This window comes from Camelus dromedarius, chromosome 31 (genome assembly GCF_036321535.1).
Source record: "Camelus dromedarius isolate mCamDro1 chromosome 31, mCamDro1.pat, whole genome shotgun sequence".
Classification (NCBI taxonomy): domain Eukaryota; kingdom Metazoa; phylum Chordata; class Mammalia; order Artiodactyla; family Camelidae; genus Camelus; species Camelus dromedarius.
Window position 1 is genome coordinate 4,418,476 of NC_087466.1, and position 19,017 is coordinate 4,437,492.

Sequence of the window (19,017 nt, forward strand, 5' to 3'; positions counted from 1 at the left end):
ATGTCCGCTTACCTATCAGGGCTCATCGTCAATGCTCACTCCTACGTGAAGCCTTCCTGGACCTTCCCCAAGCAAACAGAGCGAGTAGCTTTGTACTCTCAGCACCCTGTTCCCACCCCCAGTGTAACATATGATACCAAATCCCAGGAACCAGCTTGCAGGGTGCCTGCTGTTCCCTCTGCACCGTGAGCTCCTAGAGCAGGGACCATGTCTCATAGTATCCCCAGTACAAGCACAGTGCCTGGTATACACCAAAAATGTTGGCTCGTCTTGGCTGGTTTAATCTCCAGGTTCAGCATGGGAATGCTCCTCTTCCTCCTGCCCTTTGTCTGGCTTAGTCTTGCATCATCCCTTTCAGGACTCGGCTTAAATACCACTTCCTCCAGGAAGTCACTGCTGGCTACACTGGCGTGGCTGCTCTTGCCACATGGGCCTATGGTACCACATCTTCTCTTCCCACAGCACTTACCACACTCTGCTGTTGTGGCTTGTTTAATAGTCCGCCAAGCCAACCTGATCTTACACTTTCATGAGGTCGTGGACCAAGAACGTCCTATTCACCTTGTATGCTGAGCACCCAGCACAACACCCGGGCAGGCAGGTGCCTAATAACTTTTTGTTGAATGAATAAAAGGATCCTCTTCATAGACCTAATCAAGAGCAGTGGAAAATGGCCATTTTCCTGGACTATGTTGAGACTTTTTCTGGAAAACTCTTTATAGCTTACACATTGCGGGGCACAGCTGGAGACTATACGAGAACACTCAATGACAGACTTTATGTCTGCAGATTCCTAAATATTCTGAATCTTCTGCCAGGAAGAACAGGCATTCAGGTCTCCAATTAACTGAGATAAGAGTAAGAATCACCTCCTCATTTTAACCAAGAAAGGAAAGCAATGAAAAAGTCACTGAGGGCAGGCGACCCCTCCTCCTAAGCTCACCTGATACGCAATTCTCTTAACCGGCCCCTTCGGTTCCAGGCACGTGAGGGATGATACTGTACTGGGTGCCTGGCACCAGGTAACTCACTCCGGGTCCCAAGGAAGGCAGAAGACTTCTTGTTGGACAGTATCTTTGGAGAGTAAGGTTTCTTAACTGCACCATCCCTAAAAGACCTTAAGTTTGAGGAGTAAGGGGGAAAGGAGAGAATCAAATCATCTCTGCCTATGATGCAAATATCTTTTAACAAACCAGTGAAATTAAATAGATAAGCTCATTGAGATAAACCAATATAACTCTGCTTCAAGGAAAATAAGCAGCCCAATTTGACAGAAATAGCCGCCCCTTCTGCAGGTGGGTACTGCTGGATGGGCTCTAGGCAGGAACTGCAGAGTTGGAGGGTGTCTTGGAATCATTAGTCCTAACACACTCTTTTTAAATATGTCATCTAAGGACAATCATTTACAAATCGGAAACAGGTTCCTTTCTATAAAAAACATCTAGGAATGATTTTCAGATTTTGTGACTTTTATATCAACATGAAACAACATACTTTTACAAAACACTAAATTTATGACTTTTAATCCCATTTCAGAAATGTTAAGAGATTATCTTATCGGTATGAACTCATGATTTTAAGAGCGCCACCTGCAGGAAATACCGAGAAGCAACAACATCCCATCAGCAATGAGCCGACCAATGAGCTCAAATACTGTATGTAAAATACCATTCCCTACTCAGAGGAAGTGGCGCTCCTTGGAAACATGGCTGATTTTCAGGTCTGGGGCAGTGAAAATACGAAACAAGCCTCAAATATATTACTGGGTCAGAAAGTAATGTTCAAAGAATGATGGAGGCATGTTACAAGGACACAGAAGCCAGCTTGAAAGGGTTCCCACTGGACAAATCTGGGATCATTTGGGCAGTAATAGATTAAAACCTACTGAATAAAATAGGAATCCACAAATCCATACTAAAGAAGTAATGAGTGCATAAATAAGCAGGGGAGAATGGAAAGTGCTACTTCGCAGTAAAATGCCAACTAATAAATATACTTTTAAGAGCCATCACAGTAGTAACTGGTTCAGACAAGAATCATCAATGGATGTCAAAACAAGTGGATGCAAGTTTGATGAGACAGATGCTATTAATGTAGTCTCAAAATATCTCCCCACAAAATACTTATATATTATTTTATAGCAGAAATCTGGCAGACACCATCTTCATGAAGTGATAAAAGTTAACATCAATGGTAATGGGACCACATTTCCTGGTATTGAGGTACTGAGAACACAGCATCGCGTCTGTGAAATTCTTGCCCAAAATGCACAGCCTGAATCTAATCATGAAGAAACACTGAATAAACTCAAATTGAAAAATATGCATAAAAGGTAAGTGGTCTGAACTCTTCAAAAGTGTTTAGGTCATGGAAGATAAGGAAAGACTGAGAAATAGTTCCAAATTAAAGGGGACAAAAAGGACAAAATGCAATATGTGATCCTGGACCAGAAAGAAAAAATAAAAAGGGAAGTTTGTCTTATATTTTGGGTTTTTTTAGTTATAAATAATATTTTTGGGACAACTGGCTTCAACTTACTCTCAAATGGTCCAGGGGTGGGGGGGAGGGATACAGATAGAGTTGATTCTCATTATTTGCAGTAATGTTCTATAAAGTCACCATAAATGCTGAATTAATGAGTATACTAAACCACTATCCCTAAGGGGAAATACATGGCTAGGTTCCTGCCAGCCTTCAAAGGCATTCTCATCAAGAAATCAATCCATGACCTTGTTTTATGTTTACTTCTATTCAAAGACACCTTATTTAATGCATATAGTGAGTCATTAACATTGAACTCATGGCCAACAGCCCTGTAACTCATGCCTGAACAAAGCTTATCTGACCTACATTTTCTTCATAAGGCACATCACAGCCTTCCTGCACTTAGGAGTACTATACAGCACTTCAGCACTACATTTGGGGTGGGAGGGTCACTGAAAACAGCAAAACCATCGACAAAAAGCACAAAACTGAAAATGTGGCGTTACATAGACGGTGAAAAGGACCCTTGCTTACAGTATGAGCTAAAACAAGAAGGCAGAGCACCCTGCCTTGTCTGACCTCAGCTGAGAGCACCAGCATCGGGGGACTAAAAATTTTGCCCTTCTGCAAATGTCTGCAGACAATATGAAAATGCCGAGACAGACAGACAGAAACAGATGGGCAGGCAAGTGTGGCAAAATGTTAACAGGCGAATTTGGGAGAAGAAAGGTATATTAATTCTTTATCCTATTCTTGCAACTTCTAAGTTTGATTTTTATTTCAAAATAAAAGGTTAACAAAATTTTTTAAAATAAGGCTTTCATCCCATTTACTTTAAAATAAAAATGAAAGAGGCCCTAAAAGGTTAAGAGCCTATGAAACAGCAAATTGATGGAATGTGTGCTGGAATGGTGCCCTTCTGAGGCCCTGTTACATAATCAAACAGGTATCAGCACCCAGACTGGAAAGCCCACACCAGGTCATCCCTGCCCACTGCTCTGTTTCATCAGACTCTGGGCTCCTCCTCACCAGCTAGTGATTCAAGCAGCAGAGGAACTATTTATGGCTCTGGAAGTTTAAAGACCATAAACATATCAATAGGGATGTAAGTCAGGTGGCCTCAGAAATCTAAGTTATTCTAACACCTAAAGGAAAAGATCACAAGCTAAAACCACAGGTTTGTCTGTGAACATGTTTCCCATCTGTAAGCCTTAAGATGATAGGGACCATTTTTATTTGCGAATGTATACACTCAGCCCCTAACACACTGCACTCACAACAGGTACTCATAGAAATCTGTTATTTCATGGAAGGGAGGGAAGCCAGAAGGATGGAAAGAAATATGAAATAGATGAAACAGAATGCATTTTAAGAACCACACCAAAAATCATAAAGAACAGGAAAAGAACCTGGCTTAATTAAAAACATAGAAATACAATTACTACTTTTTTAATGTCAACAGGAGAATTATGGTTAGCCAAGAAATACAGAAAAATGGAAGTGAGGAGAAAGAATTGGAAAATATCCATCCGAAAGTGCCAAGGAGAAGGCATGCCCTGACCAATTCATTTAACATTTACTTTGCAGGTGTATCCTGTGGTGCGTTTGTTTATCCATTCAGTATCAAGGACCTGCTATACGCCTGGCAATATAGCTAGGCCTGGGGCTAGAAAGACAAACATGTATTCAATGTGAAGACCTTGTACAATGAGAAGACAAGATGTTGACAGCTTATAGTCAGCACAGGACACTGACACACATCCAGTATCTATTCTCTCCTTCCACATAACAGAATGTTCAGGTGGGCACATGGCTGCCCAGAATAAAAACTACAGTACTAGCTCCCCAGCCACTAACTTCTGAAATTAAGTTCTGACTAAGAGCAGTAGGTAGGATCATCAGGTGATAGGTTCCTGTAATCTGCCGTTAACAGCCGGCCAATGCACTCTGGTTTGTACATCAGTTTAGTAAATAAGCACAAGTCCATCTCCAAAAGACTCAGGGACCATTCACAAAATTGAGGGTGTGGGTGAATTAGAAGTGTTGCAGCCTGGTGGGAATTTATAGTCTGGGTTCTACCAGGGTTAGGGAACTGCAAGCCTTAAAATGGGTATAAAGTGACTGGAGACTAGTAATGTACCAAGCAGACTAACAGAGGGAAATGTAAACCTTTTTTGAAAGAAGGCACCTTCATCATAAGCCTGAAGACATTCCTATATGTATTTTAAAATATAAAATGTCTAGCACACAAAGAAGTTAGACTCCACAATAAAGGAAACAAACAACAGATCCATGAGGCTTCAGACATTAAAGAGATATATACATGTAGTTGTACCCATGGATATGATCTATTACAGCAGAAGGCACAAAGCAAAATCAGCAAAGAGGAAAGGAGCATGGGGCAAGGTCTGCTGGAAATCAGGTGCACGTTTCCAAGAGTTCTCTCTCTGGGGAGTCTTATAGGATACCCTGAATTCCTCCCACATCGAACTGTGTGAACACATGTAAAGTGTCCACCAGTGAAGCTTATTAGAGACTCAGTGCCAAAAGTTTTTATTGGGGGTTGGTCCTATGGGCAATCTTTGCCTCACACGCACCAAAATTCCAGACTCCCAGGAGGAAAGGTGTTCAGCCTAAACCACAAAGTTTGCACAGTACAGACATAGTTAACTACCATCATCAGTTAGGGAATGGTGGGAAACCACCTGAAAATTAAGTTTTTAGATACCAGTCAAGGGTGAACCTTGCAAGCAGGACTTTCTAAGGACAGCAGTGTCAGGCTGCTAGGTTAATTCTTTTCTGCACAGACAGAAAACAAACATTAATAGAGAAGATCAAGGACAAAAGTTAGCTCCTTAAAAACACTAATAAAATTGACGAATAGTGAAACTAATCAAGAAGAGAGAGAACGCCAAATAAACCACTACTCGTGGGGAAAGGCAAACATATCATTATAAATTATACACCCTAAGAAGATACTATAAACAATTTGATACAAGTAAATCTGAAAATGTAGATAAAATTGATAAATTAGAAAAACAAAACTTACTAAAACTGGCAAGAAATTAAAATATGAATAATCCAATAACCATTAACAAAATTAAATGCTAATAAAAACCTCCCCACAAAGAAAACTGGACCTAGATGGTCTTACTGTCAAATTCTACCGAAGTGTAAGAAAAAATTTCATGCCGATCTCACATAAACTCTTACAGAAAATTTTACAAAAAATGTAACCCTACCCATCCAAAAGCTACATAAACCTAGGTAGTTTTTTTCTAAACATTTTTAATTGAGTTATAGTAATTTTACAATGTTGTGTCAAATTCCAGTGCAGTGCACAATTTTTCAGTTATACATGAACATGCATATATTCATTGTCACATTTTTTTTTCGCTGTGAGCTACCTAAACCCAGGTAGTTTTATGAGACCAGCCACAACCTTAATACAGAATCTAAGAAGGACATTTTTAAGAAAGTAAAATTATACATCAGTCTCCCTAATAAACACTTACATAAAATCTAAACAAAATATTAGCTAACTGAAGTCAGCAACATGGAAAAAGGATAAAATAACCTGAGGGAGAATGAAGAATTTAATTCCAGAAAGGAAAGGTTATTATTAGAAAAATCAACCATTAAAACAATAGACAGCCATCAAAACAATAACCATTTCAAAAGTTGCAGAAAAAACAGCTGCTTTTTAAAAAAGTCAATATCCATTCATGACAAAAAGTCTTAGCAAACTAGGAAGGGATACAGGTTATCTATGAAACACTTATAGCGGATACCACACTTAGGATGAAACACTGAGTTTTCCTTTTGAGATTAGGAGTGTGACAAGTAAGATCAATATCACTTCTATTCAGCATGATACTGGAGGTCCTGGATGACAGAGTTAGCAAGTAAACAAAATTACGGTCATAAAGATTGGAAAGGGGGAAATAAAGTATCATTCTGCATATGATATGACTGTACCTGCAGAAAACCCAAAAGAATCTACAGGTAAACTACTAAAATTTATAAGACAGTCTATCAAGACTGTTTGATATGAAGTCAATATACAAAAATAAATATATAGTTGATTGTTACTTACAGTAATTACATTCTACATAGTCACCCCAAACATTTAATTCGTGAATAATGAACCCACTGCTCCTGGGGGAAATATGTATATGTACGTATATACACACAAACATATACATATTTTTCTCTCTCTCCATATATATGTTTTTTTTCACATAGATTATAAGCTTATATCCTTTAAAACAACTCATCCTGTTAGATTCTAATTTTCATTTTATAGACGAGAAAATGAGGTTCATTGTTAAGTGACATGTCTGAGGCTTCCCACTGAACAAGTGTCAGTGGGTCTCAAGTCCTATCTAGCTGGCCCCAGAGCAGGAGCTTCTCGCACTACACTGCTCTGCCCCTTCTGTCTCCATCCTCAACTATCTCTGCATGAGAGCTAAAATAAGAAGGCAGCTAAAAAGTGAGTATACAGGGAAAAACAAGTGGGTATAGAGGGAACACAGCTCAACATAATAAAGGCTGTATATGGCAAGCCCACAGCTAACATCATACTCAATTGTGAAAAACTGAAACCTTTTCCTTTAAAATCAGGAATAAGACAAGGACGCCCACTCTTGCCACTTTCATTCAACATAGTTTTGGAAGTCCTAGCCAGAGCAATTAGATAAGAAAAAGAAATAGAAAGGCATCCAGGGGGAGGGTATAGCTCAGCAGCAGAATGTGCACTTAGTATGCACGAGGTCCTGGGTTCAATCCCCAGTAACTTGGTTGAAATGAATAAATAAATAAATAAATCTAATTACCTCCCTCTGAAAACTAAAAATAAATAAAAACACTAACATAAAAATAGACCCATAGATCATGGAACAGAATAGAGAGCCCAGAAGTAAACTCATGAATAAATGGTCAATTCATTTATGACAAAGGAACCAAGAATATACAATGGGGAAAGGACAGTCTCTTTAGTATCAATAAAAGGTATTGGGGAAAATGGACAGCAACATGCAAAAGAAGCAAATTGGGCCACTATCTTACTCCATACACAAAAATTAACTCAGAATGGATTAAAAACTTGAATGTAAGACCTGAAACCATAAAACTAAAAGAAACCTTAGGTGGTAAGCTCCCTGGTATCAGTCTTGACAATGAGTTTTTGGATTTGACACCAAAAGGAAAGGCAACAAAAGCAAAAATCAACCAGTGGGACTACATCAAACTTAAAAGATTCTGCACAGCAAAGGAAATCATCAACAAAATGAAAAGGCAACGTACTGAGTGGGAGAAAACATCTGCAAACCATGTATCTGACAAGGGGTTAATACCCAAAATATATAAAGAATTCATATAACTCATTAGCCAAAAAAAATCTTGATTAAAAAGATAGAGGATTTGAATAGAGATTCTTCCAGAGAAGATATACAAATAGCCAACAATACACGAAAAGATGCTGAACATTGCTAATCATCAGAAAATGCAAATCAAAGCCGCAGTGAGTTATCATCTCACACCTGTCTGAGAATGGCTATCTCAAAAAGACAACAAATAACAAGTGTTGGCAAGGATGTGGAAAAAATGGAACCCATGTGCACTGTTGGTGGGAATCTAAATTGGTGCAGCCACTATGAGAAAAAGTACGGAGGTTCCTCAAGAAATTAAAATAGAACTACCATATGATCCAGCAATTCCACTTCTGGGTATTTGTCTGAAGAAAATGAAAACACTAACTGGAAAAGATATATTCACCCCATTTCATTGTAGCATTATTTACAACAGCCAAGACATGGAAGCAACCTAAGCAATCTACAGATGAATGGATAAAGAAAGTGTGATGTATGTATATATACAATGAACTATTATTCAGCCATAAAAAGTGTCACAGCCAGAAAAATTTTGCCATCTGTGACAACATGGATGGACTTTGATATCATTATGCTAAATGAAATAAGTCAGAGATAGAAAAATGCTACATGATCTCACATATGTGGAATCTAAACAAACCAAAAGATACAAACAAAAAAAATAAGCTCACAGATACAGAAAACAGATTGAGAGTTGCCAGAGGTGGGGGGTAGGCCAAACAGGTAAAAGGAGATAAAAGGTACAAACACCCAGTTATAAGTCATGGAGATGTAATATACAGTATGGTGACTATAGTTAATGCTATATTGCATATTTAAAAGTTGTTAAAAGACTAAATCTTAAAAGTTCTCATCACAAGAAAAAAAAATTCTGTAAGTATGGAGACAGACGTCAACTAGAGTTATTGCGGTGATCATTCCACAATATATACAAATACCGAATCATTGTTGTACACCTAAAACTAACATAATGTTGTATATCAATTATATTTCAATTTTTAAAAAAAGAAGCCAGAGTATTGCCTTGTTCCACATCAGATGAGAATGTGCCTGCTGGGCACTCAAATTTTTCAGTGTTCTACCCATGCCCTAGAATGACCCAAAAGTACTGAGATTTGGCAGTTAAAATAAACTTTGGCAAGTAGGTGAATTCACAAATTCAGAATTCACAAACAATGAGAATCAACTATATAGTTCTATAAACTAGCAATAAACAAAAAGCAAAAATTATTCACATTTATATACTGTTTTCAAACCACAAATACCAAACAAGAGTAAATCTAACAAAAGGTGTAAACACTTCTACAGGGAAAATCATAGGACTTGCCATAATACAGTTATTTCCCCCGATCTAATCTATAGATTCAAAGTAATCCCAATTAAAACCCCAATTAAAGCTTTTGTTTGAGGTGGAAAGACGACTTGACAAGTTGATTCTGAAGCTTACATGGAATTATCAAAGACCAAGAAGAGCTTATAGAAATTTTTTTTCTCACCACAATTTTTTTAATAGTATACTGCACATTTTTTTTAGTTTACATATAAGTACTAATTATTGTTTCTAAGATTAGATCTTTAGCTTTTTAAACTTACATAGTTATCAAAGGAATAAAGCCAACTACAAAATAAGAATCAACAATCATAAAGGACAGTCAAATGTGCTCATACATATTCAAGAAATCAAAATAATAATTAGACATTCTTTAAGAAGTATTAGATAAGTGGTATTAGATCTCAGACTCACTGTAAAGCTATGCAATCAAGACATTACAATTTTGTATCAAGGACAAACTGACCACAGGAACAAAGTAGAAATCCCAGAAACCAACTTGGGCTTAAATGGATCCTTAGTTAACGACAATAGTGGCACTACAGTCTTTTCAATAAACTGTGCTGGCACAACAAAGGGTCTCTTTTGAAGGAAGCCTAATTACCTCCTCCCACCAAAAAAAAAACCTACCAAAAAAATCAAAATTTTAATGAGGGATATTTCCACACACTCAAAACGGTTTTTGACTGTAATATAAGGTATGAAACGTGCATTATACTCTATATATGAGAATCCCAAACTATCAACAAAAAACCCAAAGTACCTATCTCACTACTCATGATTTAAGAAACAACTACTGTTTTATTGCACATTATTTTCACACACAAAATGTTTACAGGCTTTTGTAACGGGCCATGATTTCAGTTAACTTTTTTGTCAAGTTCCATCACTCACCTGGAGTCAACCTTCCTCTCCATTGTCCACTTAATCCCTTTCTGATGGAAATTCAATCCGTGGTTTGATAAACACTTCTCAGTGAGAAGATTCTTCATGAATCAAAAAGTCTTGTATCTTCCCCTTCTAAGAAAAAGGAGAATAAAAAAGAAAGTAAATTACCTTAAGTCTCTTAAGGAGCCACAGTTATGAGAAGCTACATGCCAGTTCTTAGTCTCCTGCCCCTCCTTCTTAATTCAACAATAGATGAACGTGGGAAGTCTCTGATTTAAAAACAAAGTTTTTTTGCTTGTTTTTTTTGGGGGGGGGAATTAATTAGGTTTATTTATTTATTTTTGATACTGGGGATTGAATCCAGGACCCCATGCAAGCTAAGCATGTGCTCTACCACTGAGCTATACCCTCCCCCTTCTTACTATTATTTTTAATTACATGTATTCATTTGGAAAATATAAATGTAAAAGAATATTAAATAAGTTTCTACAGTATTCTGCAGCTAACAATGAATGATTTTACTAAAGAAAAGCAAAGAAATTCCTAAATTTATATCGTAAATCTTAGAATAAGTTTCAACTACTTCTTCCAGGAAGCTTTCCATGACATCTTATACTCAAAAGCCTCATATTTTCATGGCAATTAGGCGGGTATCATGCCATCTAGAATGTATATACTAGATTCAAAATAGCATTCATGGAGCGGGTACTCTGTGCTAGCTATAGTATTAAGCACTTTTCATTAATTATCTGCTTTAATACAACCACCCCAACAGGTGTTAGCCATTTTCATTTTGTAAACGAGGTGCCTTTGGTCACCAGCCAAGCGGTAGAGCTGGGACTGGTACTCAGGCCCCTAACACCATTCACTTAGCACACATTCACTATAATCCAAAGGTTAACAAGAAACCCGAACGGCCTCCCAATGCAGGTGTTAGCCCTTATCTTCCCCTCAGGGATCAGGTGGGGTCCCTGAGGTCTGCATACTCTCACCCCTTGTCCGGCCATACAGCAGAGATCCAGAAACCACGGATTCGGGGCCGCGCACGCTAAGGACCCCCGCACGGAGGCGGCACTGGCCCCTCACCCGCTGCGGCTCCCCCAGCCCGGGCCACCAGACGCCGGCGAGAAGCAGGACCCTGCAGGGCGAGAAGCGTAGCTCCGGCGCCGCCCTGCGAGCGCTGGTCACCTCCCCTCCACTCCCGACCTCGGCACGTGGCGGGGGGCATCATCTGCACTTTCAGGGGGAAGAGGAAACGGAGGCTCCCCAGGAGTCGCCCGGCCCAGTTCGCAGGGACGTGCGCTCGCCGCTGGGCTCCGGCCCGAGAGGCCGAGCCGCTCAGAGGCTGGGGACTGTGACCCGGCCTCGCGCCCGGGGAAGCCGAGCCCTCCCGTCTCGCGCCCCAGAGGAATCTCGGCGGGCGCCAGCCGGACTCCTCAAGCTGGCGCGGCCCACGCCGGCCTCCGGCTTCCCGTGCCTCAGGACGCACGTCTCGGCCGGCCCCGCCCCATCTCCACGGCGACGCGGCGTGCGTGAGGGACGCCCCGCAGGGGCCCCGGAGTTCGCGCAGCCTCAGTGAGGCGGCGGACACGCCTCCCTCACGCCTCCCTCAAGCCTCCGTGGAGCGCAAGCGCCGCAAGTCCGGCCCGAGGGACGCGGACCAATGCGCGGTCTGGGCGGCCTCACGGAGGGCTCTCTGTGAGCTTAGCCTCCTACTGCTGTTCCTAGACGCGACGAGTGGGAGGGCTTCGCGCGGCGAGCCCTAGGGATGAGGCTCTCGTCTGGCGGTCCTCCTCCCCCACCTCCAGGCTCCCGCGTGGGCCTCCCTGGCTCTCGGTTCTCCGTGGTTCCCGGGGAGCTCGAGCCGGCCCGTAAGACGTAGGGCGCGCGCATGCGCGGGCCAGGGAAGGTGTGACTCTGGAACGCGGGGGCAGGGTCGCAGTGTTCCTCAGCCCCCGAATTAAAATTATCCCAGCCTGAGGTCTTCTCTTAACCATTCCTCTTAAAATGTAATTAACAAGCACTAATTGTTAGTAAATAGTAAAAATTTTTAACTTAGGCCCACTCTGATCATCTTTTAAAAATAAGGGTGGGAGACTGTAGATAGGGCATTGTTATATCCTTTTCTCCTGTGCTTTGTAAAACATCATTTGAAAGCACCTGAGATTTCTGGCGGAGAGAGCAAAGGCCAGCATTATGTATTTAAATGCTTGAAAGACCTTATGTTAAAAACATGAGGAAAAATAACTTGCTGGGTGTCTGGGGATTAGAATCAGAGGTAATTTGCATGTTTGCTCTATTTTCTACGTATGCTAATTTTTGTAATTAAAAGTGTTTAAAAGGAGAAGTTCCACTTTAGCGGGACACTGGAGCTAATCTTTCTGGGACGGCTCATGTGAAGTTATGTGGCCAAGTAGTTTTTAAATAGTTTAGTGACTTTCAAAGTCTAATTAACACTGTAACTAATATTTACTTACTGTAAAATTAGTCCTCTTATAAGTACTTTATATAGATTATGTTTATATAAAATATGACAAATAAGGCTGATAAATCAGTAAACATGCTTCCTAAATAATTTGATGATACTTTGTCACGTGTGTTTAATACCCTCAGCTTTGACTAACTTAGTAAGAAATGAAGGGCATTTCCATTTGAGTTACAATGAAAATTAGTCCTGTTGGGAAATATTAGAATACCATACCACAGTATAGAGAAACAATAGCTAGTGCAGCACCACTTAGTGGTGTTGGGCTCTGTTTTAAGTACTTTGCATATATAATATCTATCTAAGATGTAAAGTGCCAAAAAGAGTTTAGGCTCTGCAAATAATTTGCTGTGTGGTCTTCCAAAGGCCCTTAGTAGTTTCTTTGTAGTCCTTGAGTACATGATGCCACAACTGTGAAACTGTTCAAATCCTATCCTATTTTCTTGGAGCTAGGCATTATCCTTGGAGCAAGAAAAGCTGAGTAGCACCATTTAGAGAGGTGCAGAGCAGTGGAGGTGTAATCCCAACTTTCTGAGATGAGGCTGCTCTCAAAATTTCTAGGTTTCTAATTTCCCCTTGCTTCTCTACTGTTCTTGCACTGCTAATTTCTCCAAATGACTGAAACTTGGGAGTCCCCTTATGCCAAACTTTGAACCAAGAATTTGAATCTAAACCAAGACCTGACAAAGATTTAGTAAAGAACAAATCATTTCTCTCTTGCTCTCTCGAAAGGGTTTCCCATACTGTTACTTGAAAATTAATTTCAGTTGCAAAAGGGGGGCATTTAGAATTACAAATTATCATCTCTACCATAGAGAATAACATTTAAAAGCGACAATGAAACAAGGATTTGCAAGCATCTAGCTTTTACATGGCACAGGTGAAAGTTCACAGGTGCCGTCCCTTAGTAAATTATTGCCTTTATTCCTAGGTAATAATTGTCGTCTTTAAGACAAATTGAAACTGAAAGGTAAGGAGTGAGTTCAGAACAAGGTTCTAGAAGACAATAAAGAGGTTCGGGGAAAAGTATATCCTAACCAGGACAGACCAGAGGACCCAGGAAATGAGCTTCAGGCCAGACCTCTTATCATGATAGCTACAGTGCCTTGAGCAGATTTCATATGGCTTGTAGTAATTTAAAAATATACCTACAAATTCTGTGACACTCTTCTCATATGAAGGGGTAGTCTAAATAGTCTCCCCTTGAATATAGGCCAGCCCTGGTGATGCCTATCCGAGGAACAGAATGTGGCATGTGGCAGGACACTGAGTGACTTCAAGGCTAGATTAGAAAAAACAATTCAGCAACTGTATGGGCTTCCTATCTGGACATTTGCCCTCGGAATCTTAGCTACCATGTTGTGAGGGAGCTCAGGCCACAGAGAGAGGCCATGTAAAGTGTTCCAGCCAACAGCTCCATTGGTTCCAGCTAACAGCTACCAACAAAAACCAAACATGTTAGTGTGTGAGTCATTAGATGTTCTGAGCCAGGAGCCTTCCAGGGGCCCCAGCTGATACTGAATGGAGCAGAGACCAGCTGTCCCAGCCAGAACCACCCCAAATTGGAGATCTAGTGCAATATAAATGTTGTGTTAAGCCACTGAGCTTGGGGGTGGTTTGTTACACAGCAAAAGATAACCAGAACAGTGTTTTTAATGTTATCTCTAATTCCCACTACACGCCTGAAAATAAGAACTGCTATCTCCCTTTGACGGATGAGTAAACAGGTTCAAAAAGGTGAGGTGTTTCAGGTTTCACATTAAGTAGCAGAGCCGGGATTTAAGAGCTTCAAAAAATGGGCCTTCTCCACTTCACCAGGGGCCAACAGAGTGAAGGCAGTTTGTAAAAAATACATTGAACATTACAAGCGAAAATAAAGTTTTCATATTTGTTTTCTGTTGCCAAAACTCGTAAGATGAAACTTGTGACCACTCACTGCCCAATCGGCCAATTTCACAAGTGAAGCTCAGAGAAATTAGGCCCCTTCAAAGAAATGTAGACTTCACTATCTTTCAGCGAGAAAAATTGCATTTCCCTCCTCAGCCACTATTATTTCACGGTCCCACGGGGCAGACATTGGGGCTCATGAAAATGCTGCAGACCAGGGTCACACGTGACACCCTTCCTGACCGCTCCTCCCGGACACAGCAGTTACTGGCATTGCTGAGTTGGGAAATTATATTTGCTTTTCTGTGTCCCCCGTCAGCCAGTCTCGGCACTGAGTACTAAGCACTTGACATTCGCTCTCACTTGCATCCAAACACACTTGCCCTTCCCGTTCCCGTGAAAGCTAAGGAAAGATTCAGGTTATGGGTGGGAAAGAGCATTTCAGAGAACTTGCCAGTTGCTCATAGCTCAATCGAAAGCAATAGTAGCAAGTTTACTTATTAGTGCAGCAAAGCGTTATCACGCTTTTTCCTCAGAGAGGCCATTTTAGTAAAGAGAAGGAAACTCAGAAGTCAGAGCTTCGCGCAAGATTACAGCACCGCGAGCCGAGGTTCGAGCCCACACCGGAGGGCTCCAAAGCCCCCAGGTTCGCCTCAGATTCCTGCTGCAGAAGCCCCAGAGTTCTCCGCCGACGCGAGACACAGCAGTCGGCGCGCTCCCACGTTGCGGGCCCCGGCCCACTTCGCTACTTGCCGTCGCCCTCCCCCGGGAGCGGCCGAGCGGGGATCGAGTGCTCCAAGCTCCGCCCGCCCCGTTCCGTTCCGTTCCGCCCCGCCCCGTAGCGCGCGTGGGAACGCGGCGTCCTCGCCGGGGCTGCCCACGACGACCGCCTGCACACAACGTGGAGGGCTTCCGCTGCCCCTGCCCCGGCCACCTCCCCGCCGCCGCCATCCCCTCCCGGCCTCCGCCTCCCCGCCGCCGGGCGCACGCAGGGGCCGGCGCCCGGGAAGCGCACCGCGATGTCTCTCTTTTCCGCCCGGCACCGCCGCGGACACCTCACATCCGGGCGCGCGGCGGCGAAGGCGGCGCTGGGGCCCGGGTGCGTGGAGGGAGTTATTAAGGGGGAGGGGGCTGAGGAGGAGGAGGGGCGGAGGGCTGGGCCGTGATTACGGCGGCTGAAGGGAGACAGCCCGAGCGGGTTGGGGGGGCGAGAGCGAAGGCCGCGCGGGGCAGCCCTCGGACCGGCGCGGGCGCGGGCGCGGGCGGCGGGGAGGGGAGCGGCGGCCCAGGAACCGAGTAAGGGCCCGGCGGCGGCAGGGTCCGGGGCGCCGCGCGCCTAGGCCCGCAGGAAGAGAAGGGGCCCGGGCGCGCGGCGCCGGGGGTCGCGTGCGTGAGCGCCGGGGCGCGCGCGGGGGGCGGGCAGGGCGCGAGGCCAGCGGGGCGGCCGGCGGGCAGCGGGCGGGCTGGCGGGGCCCGAGCCGCCGGGCTGGGGCGGACGGTGGGGGGCCTACGCCGCCTCCAGCTCGGAGCGCCCGGGCCGGGGGATTCGGCCTCCGGGCTCCCTCCCTCCCGCCTCCCCTCCGTGAGTACCGTCCCCACCCTTAACCCGAAGGAGGCCTCTGGGCTAGGGCCTGCGCGACAGGCCGGGGGTTGGGGTCGCGGCCCCGGGAAGCTGAGTTTCGGAGCTGAAGCCGGCGCTCGCCGCTTCCTTGCCACTGGCGCCCCTGACATGTCCACAGGTGCGGCCGGCCGAGAGAGGGGCGCTCGAGCCCCATCCCCAGTCCCTGGCACCCGGAGAACAAGGGGCAGCTGGCGCCGTCCATTGGCGAGTGACAGGCACTTTACCACAGCCTGACTTCCCGGATCCCCAAACCGCCTCCTACCTGCCCCCACTCCGGGAAACTTCCCCACTACTGCCTCTCCAGTCCTCATGGGGGGCAGCGACTAATCTTGGTTTCTTTTTGTATTAAAGCTGCTTAAAGGCTGTATCCTGATTTGGGCACGTTCCACTTATGCTTTCCTCGCCCTGTTGATGCTTAGAGCTCTTCACTAGAAGAGATATCTAAGTACCAGTGATTCTGTTTCCAAGTGGGTTCTGGTTTATAGCATAATTACTGGGCAAGTTTTTTTTTTTTTAACGTAGTCTTTTTAAGAGATAAGAGTTTCAGTTTTTTAAGCAGTCAGGACTTCTGAAAATTTCTTGTTCTCGGTGACAGTTTTGTGCTGATTTCTTTCAGGTGCAAAGAACTGTAGCCCAAGGAACCATGGATAGAAGTGTGGGTGAGACAGAAAATAGAGATGCTTTCCTTGACCTGAAGAAGCCGCCGGCCTCCAAGTCGCCCCATCGCTATACAAAAGTAGGCTTTGTTACTAGTGAAATAGTGTTTCTTTATAGGTGAGGACGTTAGTAACATTGTGTAGGTATTTTATTAGTATTAAAATGGTAGCCTCATTCTCTGGACTAAATATTAACTAGATTTGGTAAAGCATTGCTTTGAACTTTTTTCTGGAAATGTGAACACCTAAAGTTTAAACTAGAATTTGCTTCTACGTAGCTTTCAGGTGGAGGGAATACTGGCACAGATCCCATGTGAACTGTGAATCAGTACGTGTTGACACACAAATTCTGTAACAGCTGTGCAACTGTTATGTTACTGACTTACATGCTGTAAAGTGAGGATTCCAGCTCTGGGTGCCTCATGGAAATCAGGATTCTTGATCTTTTCAAGAAATTAGTGTTTTCTTGAGAGGTGAACTCCCCACAGGAATGCTCTTTGATACTTGGCTAGGGTAACCAGATTTTTAAATTCTTTTTTTTAACTTCTTGTTATAAAATGGATATGGACTCACAAAAGTAAGACTTAAATCCTATTTCCCCTGGCTAAAAACTTGTGATTTTAAACTCCTGTAGATACTTGCTTTTTGGGGGCAGGGTAAGGGGGGAGGGCTCACCTCAAGGTTGTGTGTTTATTGAAGCTATTTCACTATCTCATAGGCTACTGAGTGTTTCTGAAGAGGTTGACAGGAACAATGAATCCTTTTTTGGTTACCTGAAATGTACTGGGCTGGAGTACATGAAATGTGCTTGGGACTGTTGACAGGAAGAGTTATGTTCTTGTTAGGCTTATACCTACATTTCCTTGGTATGAACCCAAACAAGGACTCAAATGTGGTTACTGTCCCTGGCTTCCCAGGGTACTGATTGGTTAGTAGTTTAAAGTCAGGCCTTGTTTGGGTACCAGTGCTGCCACTATTACTTCATAAAGTATCAAATGCTATTGGAGTAATACTCATTTTTAGCATTAAGATGAACAACCTTTCTACGGGGAAAAGTGCTTTCAGGTGTGAAAGGGTTTTTGGTGAATTGCTATCTTAATATAGTCTGTTTTGGCATAACAAATGTGAGCTGATAGAAAGCACTTTACTTCTTTCAGATTTGGTCTTTCCAGATGCAGCCCTCTCAAACCTAAGAGTGCTTGAGTAGTGTCTCACAACTTAAATTCATTACCTAAACTGTTGACAGGTGAATTCCTAATGGAGAAAAGCTTAGTAATGAAGGGAAACTGATTTGAACTGCTTTTACAAGCTCATGTGAATTCAAGTCTCCCAGCACTTTTTGAATGAAAGTTCTGACTGATGCTCACAGAGTTCAGGCAGAGGCTTTTGAATCACTTTCACACATTCATCAGAGGGGACCATGAATATTTCATCTTCTATGTATATCTATTTTTATGCATGAGTCAATTTTAGGAAGATACTGGTCTCAGTTAGCGTAGAACTTATGTGTCTACAGTAAAGATTAAGAAGCTCAATATTGCCCATTTTTGACTGTCCACTCGGAATTCTGCCGAACTTAGATAAAAGTGTCTTAAAGAAATTTTATAAGTTAATGACAGGGGAGTTCAGATTTAATGATCTTCTTTACCAAGTTTAGTTAGAAGTAGGTTTCCTTTCCACCCCATTCAAGAGGATTTAGTTAATGCCAATTTTAGAATCATGTTTAGGCACTGTTAGGATAGTTCTTTCATATGTATGTTTCTCAGCACTCTGGTAATTTTATGTGGGATTTGAGTCAAACTAAGCCATTTTACTTTTGAAGGAAGTTTGAAACAGTCCTGTGTTCTTAACATGATAGTAAATGATCTGTTGGTTCTATAACTGGAATAATATTTGTGCCATCCTACTCTCTGTCCACATGCTGAGACCAAACTATTGGAATAAACAAACATTTAGTAATGCTTCTGCCACTTCAGGTTCACAGGCTGGAAAGTTTAGAGGCAGTGGAAGGAAACTGTCCTCAGAGATTTGTATAAGTGGTGTACTTTGTGAAAACTTTTGTAATTGTGGGATGTTGACTACGAGGTCAGAAAAACACTGGCCAGATAACATGGTTTCTTAACCTTTGACCCTGCTCCATTATTATAACTTTAATAATCTGTTCAGAATTCAAAGGTTTTTCTCCCATGAAGGTGGAGTAGTCCACATGTTTGAGTGCTTTTCAAGGTAAAAGACCAGAGTTTCCCTGTGTGTTAGGACATCCTCTAGCCTGCTTC

General features: G+C 42.7%; 2 protein-coding genes across 11 annotated transcripts in view; one reads left to right on the top strand and one right to left on the bottom strand.

The window, feature by feature from the left end:
• Positions 1-11,608, bottom strand: part of SFI1 (SFI1 centrin binding protein) — a 61,480-nt gene extending 49,872 nt beyond the window's left edge. For 3 of the 5 annotated variants that reach the window (XM_031443122.2, XM_031443121.2, XM_010992250.3), the window contains exons 1-3: positions 11,085-11,608; positions 10,099-10,224; positions 944-1,117 (exon numbers count right to left, since the gene is read on the bottom strand). In XM_031443122.2, the coding sequence (XP_031298982.2) occupies positions 944-1,117; positions 10,099-10,196 (272 nt within the window). In that variant the 5' untranslated portion in view covers positions 10,197-10,224; positions 11,085-11,608. The remainder of the gene's footprint in view (positions 1-943; positions 1,118-10,098; positions 10,225-11,084) is intronic. The other 2 variants (XM_031443124.2, XM_031443123.2) reach the window with 1 other exon arrangement.
• Positions 11,609-15,545: 3,937 nt separating this feature from the next.
• EIF4ENIF1 (eukaryotic translation initiation factor 4E nuclear import factor 1) overlaps positions 15,546-19,017 on the top strand; it is a 39,338-nt gene continuing 35,866 nt past the window's right edge. Inside the window, exons 1-2 of one of the 6 annotated variants that reach the window (XM_031443128.2) lie at positions 15,546-15,563; positions 16,702-16,821. In XM_031443128.2, coding sequence (XP_031298988.1) covers positions 16,729-16,821 — 93 coding nt within the window. In that variant the 5' untranslated portion in view covers positions 15,546-15,563; positions 16,702-16,728. Of the gene's footprint in view, positions 15,564-15,613; positions 15,761-15,942; positions 16,047-16,095; positions 16,204-16,226; positions 16,553-16,701; positions 16,822-19,017 lie in introns of those variants that run through there. The other 5 variants (XM_031443125.2, XM_031443126.2, XM_064481054.1 and 2 more) reach the window with 5 other exon arrangements.